The sequence below is a fragment of the Haliotis asinina genome, chromosome 5 (genome assembly GCF_037392515.1).
Source record: "Haliotis asinina isolate JCU_RB_2024 chromosome 5, JCU_Hal_asi_v2, whole genome shotgun sequence".
In the NCBI taxonomy this organism is placed as follows: Eukaryota; Metazoa; Mollusca; class Gastropoda; order Lepetellida; family Haliotidae; genus Haliotis; species Haliotis asinina.
In genome coordinates, this window is record NC_090284.1 from 36,944,500 (window position 1) to 36,967,967 (window position 23,468).

The 23,468-nt window shown below is 39.4% G+C and overlaps 1 protein-coding gene across 1 annotated transcript in view; it reads left to right on the top strand.

Annotated features, from left to right (window-relative positions):
• Positions 1–2,580: 2,580 nt before the first annotated feature.
• The window catches only part of LOC137283845 (broad substrate specificity ATP-binding cassette transporter ABCG2-like), a 96,812-nt gene continuing 75,924 nt past the window's right edge, over positions 2,581–23,468 (top strand). The window contains exons 1-8 of the mRNA XM_067815526.1: positions 2,581–2,828; positions 3,859–3,918; positions 6,829–6,943; positions 11,014–11,166; positions 15,459–15,616; positions 16,677–16,828; positions 17,023–17,134; positions 18,174–18,178. Of these exons, the coding sequence (XP_067671627.1) occupies positions 2,581–2,828; positions 3,859–3,918; positions 6,829–6,943; positions 11,014–11,166; positions 15,459–15,616; positions 16,677–16,828; positions 17,023–17,134; positions 18,174–18,178 (1,003 nt within the window). The remainder of the gene's footprint in view (positions 2,829–3,858; positions 3,919–6,828; positions 6,944–11,013; positions 11,167–15,458; positions 15,617–16,676; positions 16,829–17,022; positions 17,135–18,173; positions 18,179–23,468) is intronic.

A 23,468-nucleotide genomic window follows, 5' to 3' on the forward strand; every position in this document is an offset into this window, starting at 1 on the left:
ACAACATGAGCATCGATCTGCGCGATTGGGAACCGATGACATGTGGCAACCAAGTAAGCAAGCCTGACCACCCGATTCCGTTAGTCGCATCTAACGACAAGCATAGTCGCCTTTTATGGCAAGAATGGGTTGCTGAAGGCCTATTCCACCCAGGGGCATGTTTATGTCGATGTTTCCATCTTGAAACTGATAACGGAAATAAGATTTGGCTGGGTACTTACAGAAATCAAATCAGGACATGCGCATGTTAAGATCGTGGTAGGTCTAATTCAGAACGGATATAAACTGACTAAAGACGGGGTTGAACTGCTTGAAAACGTTGTTCACATGGGGTGAAGGTCCATTTCCTCCCAGCCCAGGTAATACCAACTGTCTGGGGATTGGGCACAGATGAGGTAGACATATTGACAAATATTTATGATCAAACGAGCATTGTAATTTATATAATCATTACACCTAATATCCCGTTCAGTCTCATTTTACAGTTATTGTTAAGACAGGTCAGTACGTCCTAGGAACTACAGATGTACCTTGGTGTGCCTCGGGCCTACCAGCATGTAGCATGGCCGGACCAACAGAACTCAATCGTTCGTTCGTATGTGCGACAAGACTAGACTTGTTGAGAGGACCCCTACTTTGACCGACTCTTGGCTGGCATACCTGTCCCAAACAGCATCAACTTTAATGCAGTCAGTTCGGTTCCGAATTTATCTCAATGCATATCAGCCAAGTCTCCAAATTTTGAAGCAGTTCCCTTTCTGCACATTTGCAGTTTTGCCATTCCATTTAACTATATGAAGAGCCAGCATTCACTCATCTGCTAGCATGCAATAAAGCACCATACACTCCCGTTTAAAGTTAAACCAGCCAATCGAAAGCCGTCGTTACACTTGAGTGCATATCCACCCGCTCTGACTGGGTTCGGTCTCCCGAGGGCTCCGTTTCGGGGGAAGTAAGCCCAAGTACAAAATATTGCACTTTTGAATCGCGATTGTACGCTTATAATTGTGTTTTTTGTGTTTTTTTTTGCTTTTTTAAAAGCAGCAATGTATATTATATGACATGAATAAGTGATAAATGTGTTTTAATTATGTTTGATTTTTTTGGTTGCATGTGACCTTTAAGGGAGCACTATCAACATTAAAAGAATGTTGAATCAATACGTTTATGCATAAAAAGTAACCTGTAAATAAATTATAAGGGGCAGCTGTACCCCTGCTTCCTCGGCCCTGTACAGACAGAGCTTAGACGCAGTTATGGGCCGTGAAGAATAGCTTTCTAACACTTTGGATGATTAGGCAAATGACGCTTTCATAAACCATACTATTGGAATTTAGGTCTTTTTCGATACTGTATAAAACATTTGACATCAAAGGAATTGCTTGTTACATTGTTACATTGGTTTGTTTGTTTACTTGCTTACAAGCTTAGTCCTCTGCTATGTATAAGTAGTAAGACTGCAATGGCGGCCATCTTGGCAGCCATTTTGAATTCTGGGTAATATGAAATAATTCCATATAACATGCTGTCACTCTAGAAGTAAACAGGAAACAAAAACAACTGATTCGAGTTACAAGAATAATGTAAACTTTCAACAAATAAATTACCACCACACATGTTTCATGAAAAGTCGGAGAATCGCTAAAGTCCCCTGTCTCAAAGAATAAGCTGTAAAAAATTATATTACCACGACATGACAATACAAAATTACTTATTTTGCGCCCAAACCACCACTCTAGAAGTGACAAGTGTCCAAAAAAATCAAAAGTATCAACACTGGATGTAAATGGGCACCTTCGGTGTTAATCATTATGTAAATTGAACTGCCGAGACGGCAACACTCGACAATTAAAGATGGCGGCCAGAATGGCGGCCATTATGATTATTTTCAAAAGCAAAATATGTCAAACAAATTCTACATCATTTAGCAATACACAAAAGTCAAAATGAAAGTGATCAGATCGATAGTAGTAAAACTATCCACGATTAACTTTGAGATGTTGTCGGGCAGCAAACCAAATGTCATGAAAATGTTCACAGACCCGCACCACCTAAAATGGCCTGTGAAAATAAACCTGATACCACAATCTTAGAGTATTACAGTCCTTTTCATGAGCCCAAGACATCATACTAACTGAAAACAGTGTCAAACCAAATCAATACTGGGGAGGCTACGAAATCCTATTTCTTGGCCCCTTTTAAGATTCTCCCCCTGAACTACTAAGTCACCTGCGGAACGAACAGCGTCTAGACCTACGCTTCTGTGTGAAGAACAGCCTTTTACGTTAAAACATGTTAAAACGTATCCTTACCAGATGAAGATTATATAATCAGGTGGTACGGTTTTACTAGAATAAAATTTCAAGGGGAAGTCTTTCTCCATCAGCCGGTGTACGTTGGTGGTGTAGGTATGTAAGACCTGTAAGTGACCGCGTCACAGCAGTCCATACTGATAACATGATTATGACTACATACCATGTAAAGTTCTGACACCCCTACAGGCTAAAATCGGCCTACCCATGACCTGTCAGTTCAGGGTAGGGCCTGTGGTCAAATCAGTAAGACCACTCGACAACTGCAATGGATGATACAGAAAGAGGTTCGGCGTTCATTACCAAGTCACCTGTGGACGGGAGTGTGTCTGTACGGTATGGAACCACAGACAATGGCAGAACAACCCTCGACCCCGAGGCAGGTTTTCGTCTGAGCGGCTCTCAGAACATTCAGTCCTCTGTGATCTCCATCCACAACTGTTTCTACTCTGTACCAGTAAAGACGAAAGCATGCTGCGGCAGGACAGAAATGAAGACTATTTTAAAAGGATTAAAGTAAGTTTGGTTAGGATATCAGTTCTCGCCCTAGTTCCCGATAAACACAGACTTGTTCGTTTCTATAGATCGGCACTTTCCACTTTGTGTCTAAACTTTCCTCAGTGTTTCACTCTACAACGGTCTTTGAACACTCTTTATTCTTTTATTTTCAATTTGCAACACTTCATGGCTATCCCATGTGTTCTAGGCCTGAAAATGTGCTTCCAGTTACTGGACTTACTCTTATTATTTTTGAAATGGCATGAATAAATAGGCTTTCAGATACAATTGTTTTATTCCCCTGGCACCGAGGGAAATCGGTCATACTGATAGAGCAAGTGGATATGATGGCCACAAACTTGATTAAATTAACTGTTAAGCTGAGAATAGTAAAAATTCCAAGGAACCGGGGTTACCATGACCATGTGTTGGGGTAGGACACCTGCATTTCATGCTCTGTCACAGTCTGATGATAACCTCATGACAGGAGGCGTGGCACTCGGGTGCCATCAATGTGTGTAATATTGTTGTCACCACACTGTACAGCTACACATTGATAAAAGTGTCTATTGGTTTGTACTTTACTTTTGAAAAAAACGATTTTGAAAAAAATCCCGTGTAATTGGAACCACAACATTTTTGTATGTGGCTTTTTGTGATTTGACACAAATTTCACTTTGCATGTAAAATCAGAGATCTGTGATTCGTATCCATTTACACTAGGTTACGCATCTCTGTTTAAATTTTGATATTTTTATGGGATCAGAGTGCATCTTTGTTTTGTGTTGTTAACTTTGGTTAAAATGTCAATATGCCTCTTGTGCAAGTTAAATCTGTTTCATTGAAACATTCTCCTGCAACTGTGATAGGATTGATATCATTCTGTGGAGGGGCGGTAGAGTGGCCCAATAGTTAAAGTCTTCACTTTTCATGCTGAAGACCCTGATTCGATTCCCACATGTGTACAATTTCTGGTGTCCCTCGCCTTGATTTTGCTGGAATATTGCTAAAAGCAGCTAAAGACCATACTCATTCACTATTGTTTCAGTGGCATCTTCAAGCCAGGCATGAATGCTATCCTTGGACCAACTGGAAGTGGAAAGTCATCGTGGGTACTTCTGTCAGGTCTTGAGCAATGTTCAAACAAATAAGAACACCCTGTGAATAATTTAGAAACAGACCATGAAAGTCCTAAAACTGCATATTGTATGAGAATATTAAAGGCCACATATACTCTAATAGGGTACAAACGCAAAATCTCTTGCTGACATCATTATAAATGAAACCCTGTCATTAAAAATGCTCATTTCGATCTTTAATTACCTTAAATAGACCTTTTGTCAACAGTGCACAATTCTCGGCCGCAAACAAAATTTCAACCAATCAGAGCGGCGCGTCTCCGTGACGTAATAGTGGGTATAGAAATGAGGGTCTGTGCAGTATTCATCTACATTTCAGGGGTTGAACTATTTCGCTTACAGGTTTGTGCAAACCTGAAATCACGAAAGCTGTGGAGAAAAATGAAAGCTATATGTTCTCACAATCTACTATCATTTAGTTTTGTCTCCTGCTTTGCCTAGTTTTTGAGTTACAACCCTTCTTTTCATAGACGATTCTGTCAAAATCACTTGGTGTTGCGAAGTCGTAATCTGTGTTAGGTGGTATAAACCTACACGTTATTTGTCATCATTCACTTGATGCTCAGTTAATGAATTTATAACAGGTATAATTAGTGGTAATGCCACTTAGATTACCCGACAAAGGCCCCCATTTGGCATTTCTTTTGTCTGGATCGATCAAAGGATTAACCAATAACATGCTGATTGATTAATTAGTTTTATGGGGATTTAAATGGGGGATTTGTCAAAAGGTAGTGTTTATGTATGTACATTTACAAATCTATACTGAATACACTCTGTCGTGTCTGTGTCTGTGTAAAACAACACCCTTCTTTCAAATGATTAACCGCCAATACATTGATTGCTCATTATTGGCTAACTAAATAACTTTATAAAAAGAATGACGCACATTATGCAATTAGTTGCCAGGTGTGCTTTCTTGGGTAATCAATGAAACTATACCGCAATGTGAAAAACCTGAAACGATACATCACGTTTTCGTATATTAGACTGTTAAAAGACACATCACTTGGGAAATCTGCAGATGAATTATATATCACTTGTTTTTTGTGGATATTGATGGATACATTCCTCGAAGAAGGTAATAGCCTGACATTGCTCCTATAACTTTAATTATAATATTTGCATTTTTGTTTTTAATACATTGTCGTAGCTTTCAACAGAATCATTGTTTTTATCAGACGACATACACTAGGGCGTGGGTGCGAATTATGATTCATATAGGAAAACTATGAAATGTCTACATATTACATTCCTCTTATACATTCGCAGATCGCTTCTTTTTATTAAGTTTCAAAATGCATACAAGTATGATTATAAAGTAATTAGGATTATGAGACCAAGTATGAAGACGTTTAAGTGTCTAAATACTGGTGAGTGAACGTTAGAAACCAAGTAAATTTAGCAAGTGAAGAAATTTATCGCACAGTATTTTTACTTCAACCCCAACCTCGCTTAGGTTATGTTACAGGTTGTGTCATGCAAACTCCTTTTGGTAATGATTCAAATACATATTTATGTAGTTTTGATTTTCTAAGTTGATGAGAACAAACCATACATAATCTCATTAATTCAAATGAGTTTGACTTCACGATTTTCAAAAATGGCGGCGCCCTGTCTTGGGATGAATGCTATTTAAGTTTGTTTTCACCGACTTACAAAAGGACAATTACTTTCTACTCGTAGTAAAATATGTATTTTATTGATGGACTTTAGGAGTTTACATGACATTGCTTATAACATAACAATTTCACTCTAGGAATCAGTCAATATAAGGGGTCAATATATAATATTACTTACGATAATTTTGTCACTTCGACCACAACCTCGTTTTGTGGGAGAAAGCGTTATATCCATGCAAAATCCTTTTGGTCAACAATGTGTAGTAAGCAGTCTTGATTTTATAAACTCGAGGAATCTTGAACTCCATTTTCTATCCTGGAAGCGTGGTAGGGGGCAAACCATCTGATTTAGTATATACCACAGGCTTCCACAAAGCTCACTTCTCACACACTAACAACCAATTTAAGCACAAACTTCAGAGTCTGGTGGAAATCTGTGCATAGTTACACCATCACCCGACCCCAAGGAACAATTGACGGCAACACAACAATTCGGCATGTCTTTGGTGACGTCAAGAAATCAGCAAAATGACGAGCTTCCTACACATTTTCTATACATTTAACTGGAAACCGTTCCTGCTATGACGTCACTGTAGGGCTCTGGCGACGACGAGAGTTACGTAACCTGTCTGCGGTTTCGTTTGCGGGCGAGAGAGAAGCACACGGCTTTTTTGCAACTTTTAAGCGCTTGGTATTAATTAACTACAAGTTTTTTTTAAAAGAAAATGGTGTTTTGTTTATGACTAACCAAAAGTCTTTCATATGCAGTGATAAAAAGAGTACCAAAAAATTGAGTTTAGTGGTCCTTTAAAGTTTTTATCTGTCACAAACATTAATGTAAAATATTATCCATATCACAATGTTCATGGCATTTCCAATTATCCATCATTTTACAAGCCCTGGTCATCTCAGAATATTTATGTTGATGAAGTGATAATTGCTTGATTAGTGTCCACAATATGTAACATCAGGGCACACATTCAATACTTCTGTGTGCTGCAGAGACTGGAAACAGGTCCTTTCAAAAAACTAACTTTCACTTTCTCTCCATAAGTATGTTACAAATAATGTCGTGATAAAACTTATGTATACATGACTGTGCTGAAGTAACTAAATTACAAATTTGCATAGTCCATGATGGATGACAGTAATTTTGGAGTGCGTGTGCACGTATTGACAGAAATGTCGGATAAACGCTTTGATATGAGGGAACGTGGTTGATGACATGTGTGCCATATTTAGACGTGTTTGTTTCAGACTGCTAGATGTGTTGGCCGGCAGAAAAGACCCAGTTGGCCTTAGAGGTAACTTGCTATTGGATGGTGCCCCACCCCCTGACAACTTCAAATGCATGGTGGGATATGTTGTGCAGGTAGGTACTCTGCGGGGTAGGTACGTGATAGGAAACACTGGCATGTAGCAATTTGTTGTAGCTTGATATTGATGTTTGAACTATCAATAGCTCTTACCACTGTGTCAATAAAAAGTGTTCTTATCTTCCTCTAAATGCTGGAGGTAAACATGTATTTCTTACAGCTAGGTATTATAGGGGAATAGCTAGGTTAGGACTGTTATCCAACATTTTATCACTAAGATACCTCTTTATCTTGGCAAATACAATGGCTTGTGTAACATGCGGGTACAAGGTTCATAGAATACCTTCCTATCATGTTTACTGATAAGGTTTGTGACGCATGAAAGTGTATGGTACATTGAATACCAGTGATGGATCCAGAGGGGTGCATGCACGCACGCACACACACACACACATCCCAGGGGTTCATAATCTTTTAAAAGCAGCTTGCCACAGAGTGAGTGACTTTAAGAAAGCAACCCTGTCCTAATAAATTTTCTTCTTGCCCAGATTTTTATGACATAATCATTATGATATAATTTTGAAAGAATAAATCAATATGGTATTTGATGTTAATGTTTACTGGACAATTTAAGAAAAAGTGATAAATAGCAAACAAAGATACTGTACTTCATTATCATTGCAAAATTTAATGGCTACATTTTGGGCAGATATGACATGAAATCCAAGTTTATTTGCAGTTTGAAACCATAAGTGGAAATTATCAAGTGGCACAAGACAAGTAAGATACCATGATGTTATTGTCCGAAATGAAAACTGAGTCATCCCTGAGGCTCAGAGCGATGGGACTTTTTTAACCTCTGCATCCCCACAAAATGTTCTGTCGGGTGCATTTCCCCCTAACCTTTTGACCTTTAACCCACACCCACACATGGAAGTATACAGTTCATTGAACACCACCCTATTTAGTCTACATATATTAATTATGACAGCTAGTAACACATGAAAAATCTCCTTTCCTAACCCACTGTGACATCTCATGAAGCAAGTCAGTACAAGGGTCAGGGAATCCCTCCCTATCTAACCCACAATTACTGCTCATGAAGCAAGTCAGTACAAGGGTCAGGGAATACCCCTCTGTCTAACCCAATGTGACATCTCATGAAGCAAGTCAGTACAAGGGTCAGGGAATACCTCCCTATCTAACCCACAATTACTGCTCAGAAGCAAGTCAGTACAAGGGTCAGGGAATACCCCTCTATCTAACCCACTGTGACGGCTCATGAAGCAAGTCAGTACAAGGGTCAGGGAATACCCCTCTGTCTAACCCACAATTACTGCTCATGAAGCAAGTCAGTACAAGGGTCAGGGAATACCCCTCTATCTAACCCAATGTGACGGCTCATGAAGCAAGTCAGTACAAGGGTCAGGGAATGCCTCCCTATCTAACCCACTCTGACGGTTCATGAAGCATGTCAGTACAAGGGTCAGGGAATGCCTCCCTATCTAACCCACTGTGACGGCTCATGAAGCAAGTCAGTACAAGGGTCAGGGAATACCTCCCTATCTAACCCACAATTACTGCTCATGAAACAAGTCAGTACAAGGGTCAGGGAATACCCCTCTATCTAACCCACTGTGACGGCTCATGAAGCAAGTCAGTACAAGGGTCAGGGAATGCCTCCCTATCTAACCCACTGTGACGGCTCATGAAGCATGTCAGTACAAGGGTCAGGGAATGCCTCCCTATCTAACCCACTGTGACGGCTCATGAAGCAAGTCACTACAAGGGTCAGGGAATACCCCTCTGTCTAACCCACAATTACTGCTCATGAAGCAAGTCAGTACAAGGGTCAGGGAATACCTCCCTATCTAACCCACTGTGACGGCTCATGAAGCAAGTCACTACAAGGGTCAGGGAATACCCCTCTGTCTAACCCACAATTACTGCTCATGAAGCAAGTCAGTACAAGGGTCAGGGAATACCCCTCTATCTAACCCACTGTGACGGCTCATGAAGCAAGTCAGTACAAGGGTCAGGGAATGCCTCCCTATCTAACCCACTGTGACGGTTCATGAAGCATGTCAGTACAAGGGTCAGGGAATGCCTCCCTATCTAACCCACTGTGACGGCTCATGAAGCAAGTCAGTACAAGAGTCAGGGAATACCTCCCTATCTAACCCACAATTACTGCTCATGAAACAAGTCAGTACAAGGGTCAGGGAATACCCCTCTATCTAACCCACTGTGACGGCTCATGAAGCAAGTCAGTACAAGGGTCAGGGAATGCCTCCCTATCTAACCCACTGTGACGGCTCATGAAGCATGTCAGTACAAGGGTCAGGGAATGCCTCCCTATCTAACCCACTGTGACGGCTCATGAAGCAAGTCAGTACAAGGGTCAGGGAATACCTCCCTATCTAACCCACAATTACTGCTCATAAAACAAGTCAGTACAAGGGTCAGGGAATACCCCTCTATCTAACCCACTGTGACGGCTCATGAAGCAAGTCAGTACAAGGGTCAGGGAATGCCTCCCTATCTAACCCACTGTGACGGCTCATGAAGCATGTCAGTACAAGGGTCAGGGAATGCCTCCCTATCTAACCCACTGTGACGGCTCATGAAGCAAGTCAGTACAAGGGTCAGGGAATACCTCCCTATCTAATCCACTGTGACGGCTCATGAAGCAAGTCACTACAAGGGTCAGGGAATACCCCTCTGTCTAACCCACAATTACTGCTCATGAAGCAAATCAGTACAAGGGTCAGGGAATACCCCTCTATCTAACCCACTGTGACGGCTCATGAAGCAAGTCAGTACAAGGGTCAGGGAATGCCTCCCTATCTAACCCACTGTGACGGCTCATGAAGCATGTCAGTACAAGGGTCAGGGAATGCCTCCCTATCTAACCCACTGTGACGGCTCATGAAGCAAGTCAGTACAAGGGTCAGGGAATACCTCTCTGTGTAACCCAATGTGACGGCTCATGAAGCAAGTCAGTACAATGGTCAGGGAATATCTCTCTGTCTAACCCAATGTGACGGCTCATGAAGCAAGTCAGTACAATGGTCAGGGAATACCCCTCTATCTAACCCACAATTACTGCTCATGAAGCAAGTCAGTACAATGGTCAGGGAATACCCCTCTGTCTAACCCACTAAGACAGCTCATGAAGCAAGTCAGTACAAGGGTCAGGGAATACCCCTCTGTCTAACCCACTAAGACGGCTCATGAAGCATGTCAGTACAATGGTCAGGGAATATCTCTCTGTCTAGCCCAATGTGACGGCTCACGAAGCAAGTCAGTACAATGGTCAGGGAATACCCCTCTGTCTAACCCAATGTGACGGCTCATGAAGCAAGTCAGGGAATACCTCCCGATCTAACCCACTGTGACGGCTCATGAAGCAAGTCAGGGAATACCTCCCTATCTAACCCACTGTGACGGCTCATGAAGCAAGTCAGTACAAGGGTCAGGGAATACCTCCCTATCTAACCCACAATTACTGCTCTGTCTAACCCACTAAGACGGCTCATGAAGCAAGTCAGTACAATGGTCAGGGAATACCCCTCTGTCTAACCCAATGTGACGGCTCATGAAACAAGTCAGTACTATGGTCAGGGAATACCCCTCTGTCTAACCCACTGTGACGGCTCATGAAGCATGTCAGTACAAGGGTCAGGGAATACCCCTCTGTCTAACCCACTGTGATGGCTCATGAAGCATGTCAGTACAAGGGTCAGGGAATACCCCTCTGTCTAACCCATGAGGACATTTATTGACGAATGCAGGTTCCCATGAAAATGTTCAGGTTTGACTAACAAAATAATGACAATTTATACAGTATACAATATGCAGTATTTTAGCACTGATAGTTTATTTTAGTGAGTGTGGGTCACATTAATTTGTATCTAATTTAGCTAAATGGCAACAAGTCACCGAACCTTTTCACTCTTGTGTCTCCATTGGAGCTATGGTGATGCAGATTCTGGCCCTTGTCTTAGGTGTGAACAACGTCATCAATAAGACCTTTCAGCAAATCTCTTCTAAAAGTCAACCGTAAACAAGTATTGCTGTGTATGTAGATAGTGATGTTTTACTTAGCTTTACAATTCAAACTTAGGATGATGTCGTCATGGGAACTCTGACAGTGAGAGAGAATTTCCAGTTCTCAGCAGCTTTGCGGTTACCCTCGGATACTAAAAAGATGGAGAGAGATGCCCGTGTGAATGCTGTGATAGACGAACTGGGGCTGACTCGGTGTGTTGACACCAGGGTGAGATTAACAGCATTGTTTGTACCCGACACCAGGGTGAGATTAACATCATTGTTTGTACCCGACACCAGGGTGAGATTAACATCATTGTTTGTACCCGACACCAGGGTGAGATTAACAGCATTGTTTGTAGCTGACACCAGGGTGAGATTAACAGCATTGTTTGTAGCTGACACCAGGGTGAGATTAACAGCGTTGTTTGTAGCTGACACCAGGGTGAGATTAACAGCATTGTTTGTAGCTGACACCCAGGTGAGATTAACACCATTGTTTGTAGCTGACACCCAGGTGAGATTAACAGCATTGTTTGTAGCTGACACCATGGTGAGATTAACACCATTGTTTGTACCCGACACCAGGGTGAGATTAACAGCATTGTTTGTAGCTGACACCAGGGTGATATTAACAGCATTGTTTGTAGCTGACACCCAGGTGAGATTAACAGCATTGTTTGTACCTGACACCAGGGTGAGATTAACAGCATTGTTTGTAGCGGACACCAAGGTTAGATTAACAGCACTGTTTGTAGCTGACACCAGGGTGAGATTAACAGCATTGTTTGTAGCTGACACCAGGGGGAGATTAACAGCATTGTTTGTAGCTGACACCCAGGTGAGATTAACACCATTGTTTGTACCTGACACCAGGGTGAGATTAACAGCATTGTTTGTAGCTGACACCAGGGTAAGATTAACATCATTGTTTGTAACTGACACCAGGGTTAGATTAACAGCAATGTTGATAGCTGACACCAGGGTTAGATGAACAGCATTGTTTGTAGCTGACACCGGGGTAAGATTAACACCATTGTTTGTAGCTGACACCAGGGTTATATTAACACCGTTGTTTGTAGCTGACACCAGGGTTATATTAACACCGTTGTTCGTAGCTGACACCAGGGTGAGATTAACACCATTGTTTGTAGCTGACACCAGGGTGAGATTAACATCATTGTTTGTAGCTGTCACCAGGGTGAGATTAACAGCATTGTTTGTAGCTGACACCAGGGTGAAATTAACACCATTGTTTGTAGCTGACACCTAGGGCTGGTCATGAGGTTGTGAGTATATAGCTGGCTATTGATGAGATCATGTGAATTGATTAACTTAACCTGTGTCATGGTATGCACTTCTCTCTTTGACTTGACAAGAATTGGGAAGTGGTTAAGATCTTACAGGTGATGATTTAACCGATTGATTATCGAAAATAATTGCTTACCTTTATTTATCAATGTCTACTGGTTATGTTTGTTAGTGCACAAAAAATATAGAAACACATAGTTTTTTCAGGATTTTTTCTCAATTTACACAAAATGCATTTACTGAAGACTAGTATGTTAGGAATGTAAATTTCCTTGAGTCTTTGATGTAAATTTAGTCATGACAAGAAATGAGCTTGTAGTGGTTATGACATGTAACAGACAAACCAACCTTGTGATAAATGCTGTTAATGCAAACACAGTATTTCCTCTTCCAAGTAGAACAACTATTCTTTTCCATGATTAGAGACAAGGATGAGTGGCAGACAGAGCTTAGACACACATCCACACCTGTGGGTGACAAGAAAGAGAATGACAGTAGTTGGATGTCATATGACTGTCCTGAACACTTAACATGAACGTGGCTCTGTAAATTTTTTAGTTGAACTATGAGGCATTTTATCCTTCGGAAAACATAAACATAATGTTTCCACCGGTGATGTTAGCTGTTTGATGCAACCGCAAACCAAGAAATGGGATGCGTCGAAGCTGTTTACTGTGGGAGGCTGTACAAGGCGATGACAACTGGAATGGTGCAGCGACATCAACACATTGTGACGTAATGCAAAAAGTGTGCATTATCATCTGATAAAGTATTGTTGGCGCCTTTGATCTTTAACCGAAGCATCTTAGAATAGCGCTTTGAGTTCTCTTTTGCTCCTCACCCGAGAAGGACTTCTTAGATGTTTTGTAGGACTCTTATCTCAGTGAAAATGCGTGATGTTTATTTTGTCCTCAGTCTTCTAGTCCAAGTGCCAACACATACGATAATAGTCACAGCCTTGGGTATTCAAGTCTCTGTCCCTGTACTCCAGTCTCTACTGTAAAGTTCTTGACCATACTCAAAAATTCCAGCGTCCACCCTGCGATCTTGTGGTTGTTCTCAGAGGAATATGAACCTTTGGCATCAAAAGATTTCGAGATAATCACCCTCAGAATTTTTTCCTTACAGTACTTGCAACTGCCGGCGTTCAAAATAATCGCCGGCCCAGTGACGGTTGTTATTCTACTGGACTGGCAGTTTCAAATATGTGCAGGCTCTAATGGCATCCAGTACATTATCTGTCAATTACTTTTCAGCTGGAATGTTTTCCCTTTCTTTTCTTTAATAATGTTCAGGAATCATCCATGATTCATTATGTTATGATAAGTTTCACATCCTAGTACTATTTTTTGATGTAGGAATGTCAACGCCTGTCTTACAAATAAAAACTGTTCTGTGTGCCATAGGCTTCACTTGATGTTGTAGAAACAGTGTGAAAATGTGTACAATGTAGTCTATTTTGTTTTTATTGGTTTCCAAATGCGCCTGCAGATTCCATTCAGAGCCTGTAGATTTTAAAGCCTGCAGATAGCAGCAGGCCCATTGGACAGCTGGTAAATTAAAGTATTGCAAACACTGCTGCATGCATCTAGGAACTGTCAACTGGGTGTGTTTTGCAACGAAAAGGCATGCCAATATTTTCCTTGGCTTAGGGTGGAACCTTATTGCAAAGAATCAGTTGCCAGGACAGCCGCGCACACTCATTCTCTCCATCCGTGTCTGGGCTCTATGAGTGAATCTTGCTTCATCTCAAGACTGTCGTATGCATTTTATTCCATTGTCTACATCTTCATTTGAAGAAGTCTCGCATACAACAAATTTGGGTAAGGTCTACCATCCTAGGCTACTAATGTCTACGCTGACCTTCCAATGCTTACTACTGCTAACTCACATAGTAAGAGCCTTGGCTTCAACATAGGTGCTGCAGAGTAACTGTTCCCTTGACACCATCATGGAATGTTGCTCCTGGAAGTCAATATGGACTTCACCTCTTACTATCTCCGAGATATATCTGTTATTAATGTGGAGGGTCTACACCAGTTTGGTCTGTTTGGCAGACCAACTTGTGTCAGCCTGCTATATGTTGGTCTTGTACATCTATAAAATATATTGATGTCATTTTGTTTCGTTCTACTTTTCTTGGGCACAGATCACCTTACCTGGCATAGCAGATGCATGTTTGTACTGTCATACCAATGACTCTTTAGACTGTGAGGCCAGTCTTGTACTTCATGCAGAGAGGGCTCGCCACTCCACTTACTGACCTCTGCTCTCTGAGCAGTAAGTAAAGTGTTCATTTTCAAAGCATTTCGCTTATAAGCTCCCCTCTCATCTTGGCATGACTGATTAGTACTGAATGTTAAACAAGTTGAAACCAGGTTGTCCCTTTAATGGCCTTGCAGTGTGTCTGTGGGAAATGGTTTCAAAGCAAGGGTCTACCATTAAGGTCATAGAGAAATTACAGGGAGGCAGGGCTTATTTGCCAGACTGCATCCTTTAGCCTTGAACAATAGTTGCAGCTGACAGCATCATTGATTCAGGACTGCCCACTCACAAGAGTTTTTGTGCTGTGTATGTCAAGGCGTTTATCATTGAGAAGCAACTCATCACAAGTACTGGAGTATGCATATCAGGAGGTACTGCTTTCTCCAGGCCTCACTGTGCAAGGCTACTTCACAGTTATACATTTGACACAAAGTACTCTGCAGCCCACCGTCAAACTGTGGGAGAAATGCATACCTTGAGATAGGATAAGTTTAAAAATTTGGAAATTTCAACATTTCACTTTCTGACCTGTACTCTCTCAGCAATTATGTCAGTAAGGTGTTTATTTCAGATTACCTATGGGGTTTTCAAAGTATTCCACGTCCAAATCCCTTTCTCATCTTAGGATGACTGATTTGTACTGAACATTAAACAAGTTAAATACTGAGTTGTCTTCCCTTTCACACCCTTTCAGCGTGTGTCTGTGGGAAATGGTTTCGAAGCAGGGGCTGTCCAGATTAAGCCTTAATGTAAGGTCTGGCAGGATATAGATGTGTTCATGAATGGGAGCAGTGGGGAATATTCAGATGGGAGTGAGGCAGATCTTATTCAACAGCATGTTTCCATGCCATGGTCGAAGTAGAAGTAAGTAAGTGCATACCATGAGATAGGAGCCGTATTATAAATATTACAGTGTATTGTTAAAATTTTCATTCATTCATTTAGGTTGGTAATGAGTTTATTCGGGGTGTGTCTGGGGGTGAGAGAAAGCGAACAAACATCGGTATGGAGCTGATTATCTCCCCTCCCGTGCTGTTCCTGGACGAACCAACCACAGGCCTGGATGCCAGCACGGCTAATGCAGTAATGTACTTGCTTAGAAGGTGAGAAGGAACTGAGATGACACAGACTAGATGAATGCATACACAACCTCCTAATTTTATCGCCTGCAATGCGTTTTGCAGGGAGGAGGGTATTGAAATGTGCTCAGTTTGTCAGTCTGTTTTCAGAGCAGAACTCTTAAACTGTTCAAAATTTCTTCACCAAACTTGTGACTTAGATTGGTGTGGTGGTGTTCTGGTGCATTTTGATAGTTTTGGAATTCTGAATAAAGTATTTTTTGTGTTTCCATGGCAACAAGTATGAATTTGACTGAAATTGGTGTTAGTGCTCTTTTCTGGAGACCCAACTCTGAAACTGTTCACTATATCTTCACCAAACTTGACACATAGATTGATGTGATGGTGTACTTGTGCCTTTTGATAAGCTTTTAATTCAGATAAAAACATTTTTTGTGTTTCCATGGCAACAAGTTTGACTTCAACTAAAATTGGTGTTATTGCTCTTTTCCGGAGCAGAACTCTAAAGCCATTCAGTGTTTCTTCACCAAACATTGCACATAGCTTGGACTATTGGTGTATTGGTGCCTTTTGATAGTTTTGGAATTCTTAATAAAATATTTTTTGCATTTCAATGGCAACAAGTTTGACTTCAACTGAAATTAGTGGTAGGGCTCTTTTACGGAGTAGAACTCTTGAACTGTTCGTTATTTCACCAAACTTGGAATATTAAAGCTTGGTCTAGTGGTATTTGGAATTCTGATTAAGATATTTTTGCATTTCCATGGCAACAAGTATGACTAGACAGAAATTGGTGGTTGTGCTCCTTTCACCTTTTAAAACCTTTCATTACTCTCTTTCCATTCTTCTATATACCTAATCATAACTTCTTGACATATTCATGCAGGTTTTTGTGGCATTAGCATTAGTTAAGATGATGCATTTCCCCAAATAGACCAACAGCAAAATGGCTGTCTCTTTGACCAGATAGTATTGGTATTAAAAATACCATTTGTATGCTGGAACAACAGAAATTGTACATTCATAACAATCCAGATAGATCGGTCATTTCTTCCTTAAACCAGAGGGGTTTTTTTCACTTCAGACTGGCCCTGAAGGGTCGTACCATTGTGTTCTCAATCCACCAGCCTCGCTTCTCTATATACAAAGTGTTTGACAACCTGATGCTGCTGTCGGGGGGTGAGGTAGTCTACCATGGCGCTGCACCTGAGGCTCTCGAGTACTTCCAGTCAGTAGGTATGTCCCAGCTTCCTGTCACTCATGACTCATATCGAACATTCTACTTACATGTGTGCTGAGCTCTTAGAAGCAGAGCATACTAGCCAGTTCACGCATGTCAATTTCTGTATTATTTCCATGAGAAAATATTTTTCAATTTAGAACTGTCATGGAGTCAGAGAGCAGTTATAAATGAGATTTCTTTCATCCAGGTTATATCTGTGAGGAACACAACAACCCTCCGGACTTCTTCCTGGACGTCCTCAACGGCGACTACAATACCACTGATAACTTTGAGGCCCCTGACAAGAAAGAAAATGGTTTGTGGAATCTTTGCTAGCTACAGATATGGGTGACCACTGTAAGACTTAAAGCACTGTGAGAGTGAGTAGGTGTTGACTTCAGAATGGTGCACATTTGAGTTTTATTGAATTACTACAGTCTTGTTGAATGTTGTACTTGACCCAACTGTTGATCTTGAGAATTACAAACACACTAACAACCCAAATGCTAGAAATATAATTTCAAAGAAAATTGAGCAGTTCAATTTGATAGACGTCTGGCGTGATCTACATGATAATACGAGGAAATACACTTGGTGGAAAAGAAATCCTAGATTGCAAGCCAGACTAGACTTCTTTCTAGTCTCCCAGGACATAGGTAACATCACTGTAGATGCACAAATTCTTCTGGGATACAAATCTGATCATTCAGCTATAACATTTACTTTCACGAATAACAACAATAGAAGAGGAAACGGTTACTGGAAATTTAACACCTCGCTTTTTCAAGATGAGGAGTATATAAATATAGTTAAGACCATGATAGAATTAGCTAAACAGCAATATGCTCTAAGTAATTGCACCGAGGATATAAGGAATATTGACGATAATGATTTAGTTCTAAGTATCGATGATTTTCTTTTTCTTGAAACATTGCTGATGAACATTAAAGGTAAATCAATCTCCTACAGTACCTTCTTGAAGAGACAGAAAAAAGACAGAACAAAATATCTGTAAGCTAAAATAGTTGATATTGAGGATACTATTCGTAATAACTTCCAAAACATTAACAAAGCTCTTCTGTCTGAGCTATCTAAATATAAGTTGGAACTGGAGAAAATAAAGGAACAAGAGATCAACGGTATTCAGATCAGAAATAGAATATTGTGGCAGGAAGAAGGGGAAAACCTACAAAATTTGTAATCTTGAAAATAGAAATTTTATCAGTAAATCAATTAACTGTCTTCTATCAGATGAAGGTGAGTTAATCAGTGATCAAAAGGATATTTTGGCAAGGCAAAAACATTTTTATCAAGAACTACTGAAAACTGTCTTATTTCCATGCCTTAAATTTTCGCAAGTGACGGTCACTAAACCTTTTCGCGCCTTCTTATTTTCGCGAGGCGCTAGTTGACCAATATATTGACAAATGCAATACAGTATAAATACCTGAGATATAGGTCTAAAGGGTACTTTACATGACTATGGTTTTCTAGCAGAATATTGATCGATAAATCTTTCATTCAGCCATGAAAAAGACCGGTCACGTGACAGACATGTGATCTTGTAACAGAGGGCATCTCTGAATGTTGTAGCACAACACCCAGGTGCGTGATCATTGAGTTGTTATAAGATAAACAGATTTGCGTAGTGATTTAAAAACAAATGTATTTGATATCAAACCTAGTTCTCTTTAACCGAGTGTTAGCCCAATGAAAACAAAATGATCTCTTCTCACGTGATGTGACTGCTTACGTAGATGAAACAATACACTTGCAAATCAGTGTTATGAAGCATGTACATGCACGGTGGATAGTGAAATATCTGGACAAGCTCTCCAAAGAGAAAGACTTTGTTCTGAGGGGTTGGCAAAAAGCTAATCTCTTGTGAAAACTGTTAGTAAGAGGATCAGTAAGTGACACATGTTAATTCAGATTAGCCCAGCGGGGACACGTGAATGAGCAGTGTACACTTGTATTGTTTTTATGTTGTTGACTTATCTGAAGAAAGTGAATGATATATCTATATTATCTCGTGTTTTTATTCTCGCGTTATGAAGTCTGACGCGAAGTTCGCAAAAATTAAAGGGTCGTGAAAATTTGGCTGTTTACAGTATATGCTGAAAAAGATAGTAAGATAGACCACAATATAGTTCTATCTACACTTAATGTTCCAAGTCTTCCAGCAACCTTGACAGAAAAATTAGAAAAACCCATTAATAGGAGTGAAATACTGAATGTTCTGAAGTCCATGAAAAATGATAAAAGTCCTGGTATTGACGGATATCCAATAGAATTTTTAAAATTTTTCTGGAATGATTTGGGTAAATCGATTCTCCATTATATACATCAAACATTTAAAAATAACCATTTATCTTAAACCTTGAACAGGGGAATAATAACCTGCATACCTAAGCAAGGTAAGGATAGAAAACTGCTAAAAAATTGGCGCCCTATATCCCTTCTAAACTCTGTGTATAAATTGATTAGTGCTTGTATCACTAATAGACTGAAATGTACGCTAGACTATTTAATACAAGAAAACCAGACTGGTTTTATTCCAGGTAGATGCATTAGCGAAAATATAAGACTTCTGTATGACACCATTTTTGAGACAGGAAAACAAAATATGAAAGGTCTTTTGCTATTAATTAATACTGTTTCAATGCTGTCGTAAAAAAGTTTAGATTTGGCACAAATAGACTAAAATGGATCACTCTTTTACAAGTAACGCGACGTCATGTGTCATTCAAAACGGCCACCTATCAGACTTCTTTTCTAACTCAAGAGGCTGTTGTCAAGGTGATCCAATTTCACCATACCTCTTGCTCTTTGTTGCTGAAATTTTAGGCATTATGATTCATGAGAACAGAGATATCAAGGGTATTGTGTTGAATTGTAAGGAATATAAATTAGGTCAATACGCAGACGATACTCAACTATTCTTGGATGGCATTGATACTAGTCTCAAGGCTGCTAAAGACGCGCTGTCTCTATTTTATAAAATTTCAGGTTTGAAAATTAATGTGGAAAAGACTAAAGCAATATGGCTAGGGTCTGTGGTCAACAGTAAGGATATCATCTGCATGCTGTACGGTGCACAAACTGAGACCACAGTTTATTCGTAACCGAATAATTATGTAATTGCTACAATTATACCAGAGTACATTCATTTAGACTTAGATAACGTGTCGTCTCATCACATCACAGAATCAGCTTCAAATCTGCACACAACATCTCAAGGTTACATGTTGGACAGCTCATGGCAAATGCTCCCCGATGACTCACGTATTCTAACGGCTCGCCAGCCTGGACATGTCCGTCCCACTCAACAGTGCCAGTCATCGGTCTGTAACATGACACGAGAATTAAACATTCAGTATAGACCACATGCATATATACAGACAGTGTATATATCCACTCACATAAACATCACATAACATACAGGACACATCAAAACTGACCGCTAGTGCACTGCAGCTGAGAATAATCTAATTCAAATTTCCCTCCCTTTTATACCTACCAGAGCGCCCCCATACCTATAGCATTACTTCCCTTTGTTGTATCTTCCGATGCTAGGAGAAAGAAATTTCATTCTAATTCGTGCCTCAAACGAAAGAAATTATATTGAGACTGGGTTTCTGAAAATTTTGAGGTTTTGGGTATATTTCTGAATGCCAACCTGAAGGATCTATACTAGAAAAAGACTTACTTCAATTTTGAAGATTTTAGGAAACTGGCAAAGAACGAAGTTGACTCTTATGGGGAAAATTACTGTTATAAAAACTCTAGCTCTCTCGTCTCTGGTACATATATTTTCGGCTCTACTTAATCCACCAGAAACATTTATTAAAGACTTGGAACAAAGGTTCTTCTCTTTTGCATGGAACGGAAAGCCAGATACAATAAGGAGAGTAACACTGAAAAAAGACTATAAGGAAGGAGGAATTAGGATGACAGATATTACCTCTTTTATTGACTCACTCAAAGTAGCCACCCTAACAAGATCTTTATCTAGAGCTAACTGTAACAACCCCTGCAACATTCCTAATATTGATCAGTTCATGAAAGTGGATAACCCATATTGGAAAGATGTTTTTCAGGCATGGAAGAAATACAGATCTTCTTTCAAAATTAATCCAGATGATTTTCAGAAAATACTTTATGAACCACTATGGCTGAACCATCAGTTTGCAGTCTCCTCTTTTTTGATTTATAACTGGTTTAAAATGGGTGTTACCGAGATCAAAGATATTTGTAACTCTGACAGGTTTCTATCATTTAGTGAATTTAAAGCTAGATTCCCAGTTAAGGGTACCTTTTTAGATTGTAATAGACTATTGAAAAATATTCCCTGGACTTGGAGAACTACAAAAGCAATCATAAAGTCGGAAACCAAAATCTTGGTATCAATGAAGTGATTTTAATGTTGCTTACACCCTTCAAAGGTTGCAGAATCCTTTATGATAAGTTGATTAGAACAGATAAATTGCCTGAAGTTTGCAAGAAATGGGAAATTTTAACAAATATTTATACATCCTGGTACACTATTTTTCTAAACTATAGAAAGTGTACAAAAGACATTAAACTGTTACCTCTTCAGTATAGATTTATTCATAAAGTTATCTATACCTGAAAGAACTGATAAAAACGAACATACTGTAATAGATAATAACTGCTGTACATTCTGTGAAAGAGAATCTGAAAACATTGTACACGTGTTTGCATCTTGTGATATTGTTCGGACCTTTTGGAATGACTAAAGTCTCTATATTAAGAATACTGTTAATATTAACATTTTATTCACAGATTTTGTAATATTATTAGGGATTAACACTGGCTACCCTTTTGTTAATAATATCATTCTTGCTGGAAAACGGTTCATATACCTAGCTAGTATAACTGAGAGAAAGCTTACTCTTGACAATTTTTTATGCGAGTTAAAAAGATACATAGCCAGGAAAAATAACACTATGACGAATTTCCAGCAAAAATGGCCCACAGAGTTAACACTGCTATTTGATGTACATAGCAATTTGTTTCTAGTGTGCAGTATATATTGCCCACCGCATGTATCTTGGATATGTAAACAGTGCTAATGTCTGATGTAACTTTTTACCCAGTGTACCTGCCATGTTAATGTTATGTTGGCCACACCTATATTTCACTATATTATTACAAAAACATGTAGCCTGAATGTACCTTTTCACTGTGGACATTTTGAGAACTGCTTTTCACGTATTGAATGTATTTTATTTGAATATGTATACAAAGCCATTATGAAATAGAAATATATTATGCTAATACCATGTCAATACCTATGCACACCTATATTCCCATACAATTACTGAGGTAATTACGTAACCGCCTCGCCGAAATGAAGACTGTCTACACGTTTTAAAATATATTATGCCAGTAGCGCTATAGCATCCTCATACATCTATATTCACACATAATGCGAATTGCATTTGTGTAACAGCCTTTCTGAAATGAATATAGCTCATATGATTTGGGTAACACATGGTGCAATTATTGTTACAAATCTCTTGTACATCCATATTCTTGTTTGAAGATTTAACTATGTAACTGCCTCACTGAAATGAATAAATTATTAGAAAAAAAGAAAAAACAATTACTACAGTCTTAAGTTTAAAAAAAGAGCAGATTGAAGACATTAAAACTCAAGTGAAACTTACTGGTTAAAGCATGACACTATCCCAGAAAATGGGGTATGAACCCCAAACTGTTGGATCGACATAGCCAAGGGGTGTAACTCTCTACAACCACAGGGCCAGCCTACTGCATAGCTTACATTATTGATGATTAATGATGGTGCTGAGTCTTTTTCTTGTGTTGCCAGGTAACTTTATCTGTTAACATCAGCTTACTTCAGTGTTTGAGTTTGAATCCAAGGGATTCCAGTCGGCACAAGCCTCCCACTTTTTGGTAGTGTGCTTCAAAATGGGGTTCCAATAACTTGCCACTGCATTGAATATGACATTCCATTTCAAACATAACTGAAAATGACATTCCAATTCAAACATAACTGCTATAATCCTGGATCTGGGTCTTTGTGTTAAATAGGAAAGAGTTTGGGTTTTTCTTTTAAAAAAAAGCAAATTTTGCAATTGTCTGAGGATAATATATGCATTAATTATTACTGTTACGATTTGAATAAAATAAATGTGTGTAATTAATAAACAACTTAAAAATGTGTATCAGATGCTGTCAGCCAAATGAAAGGATTTACACTATCAACAATATGACAGTAATAAAGAATACATAAATACCAGAATGAACTAGGTAATGAAAATACTGATACTAAGTACCCAATCAAGCTTGGAAACCATTGGTAAAATGCCCATTGGTTGTATTCTTGTATAGAGTCCTGGAATTCCTTTGTTTTATTGGTAAATAATATCATTCAGAACTTTTATTAATGTTTGCTGAAATTTTGTTGTTATTATTATTGTATTGCGGATAAATGTGACTGTGGTAAATTAAACATTTAACCTTAAAATGTATTGTAACTGATATTAGTTGTCAGTCAGTCCAACAAACCTAAGTGTCGACCATTGCACAATTATGTATATGCACCCACACATGCACCCACATCTCCACACATGCACCGTTTTTTCAAAGCTGTCACAACAGCGT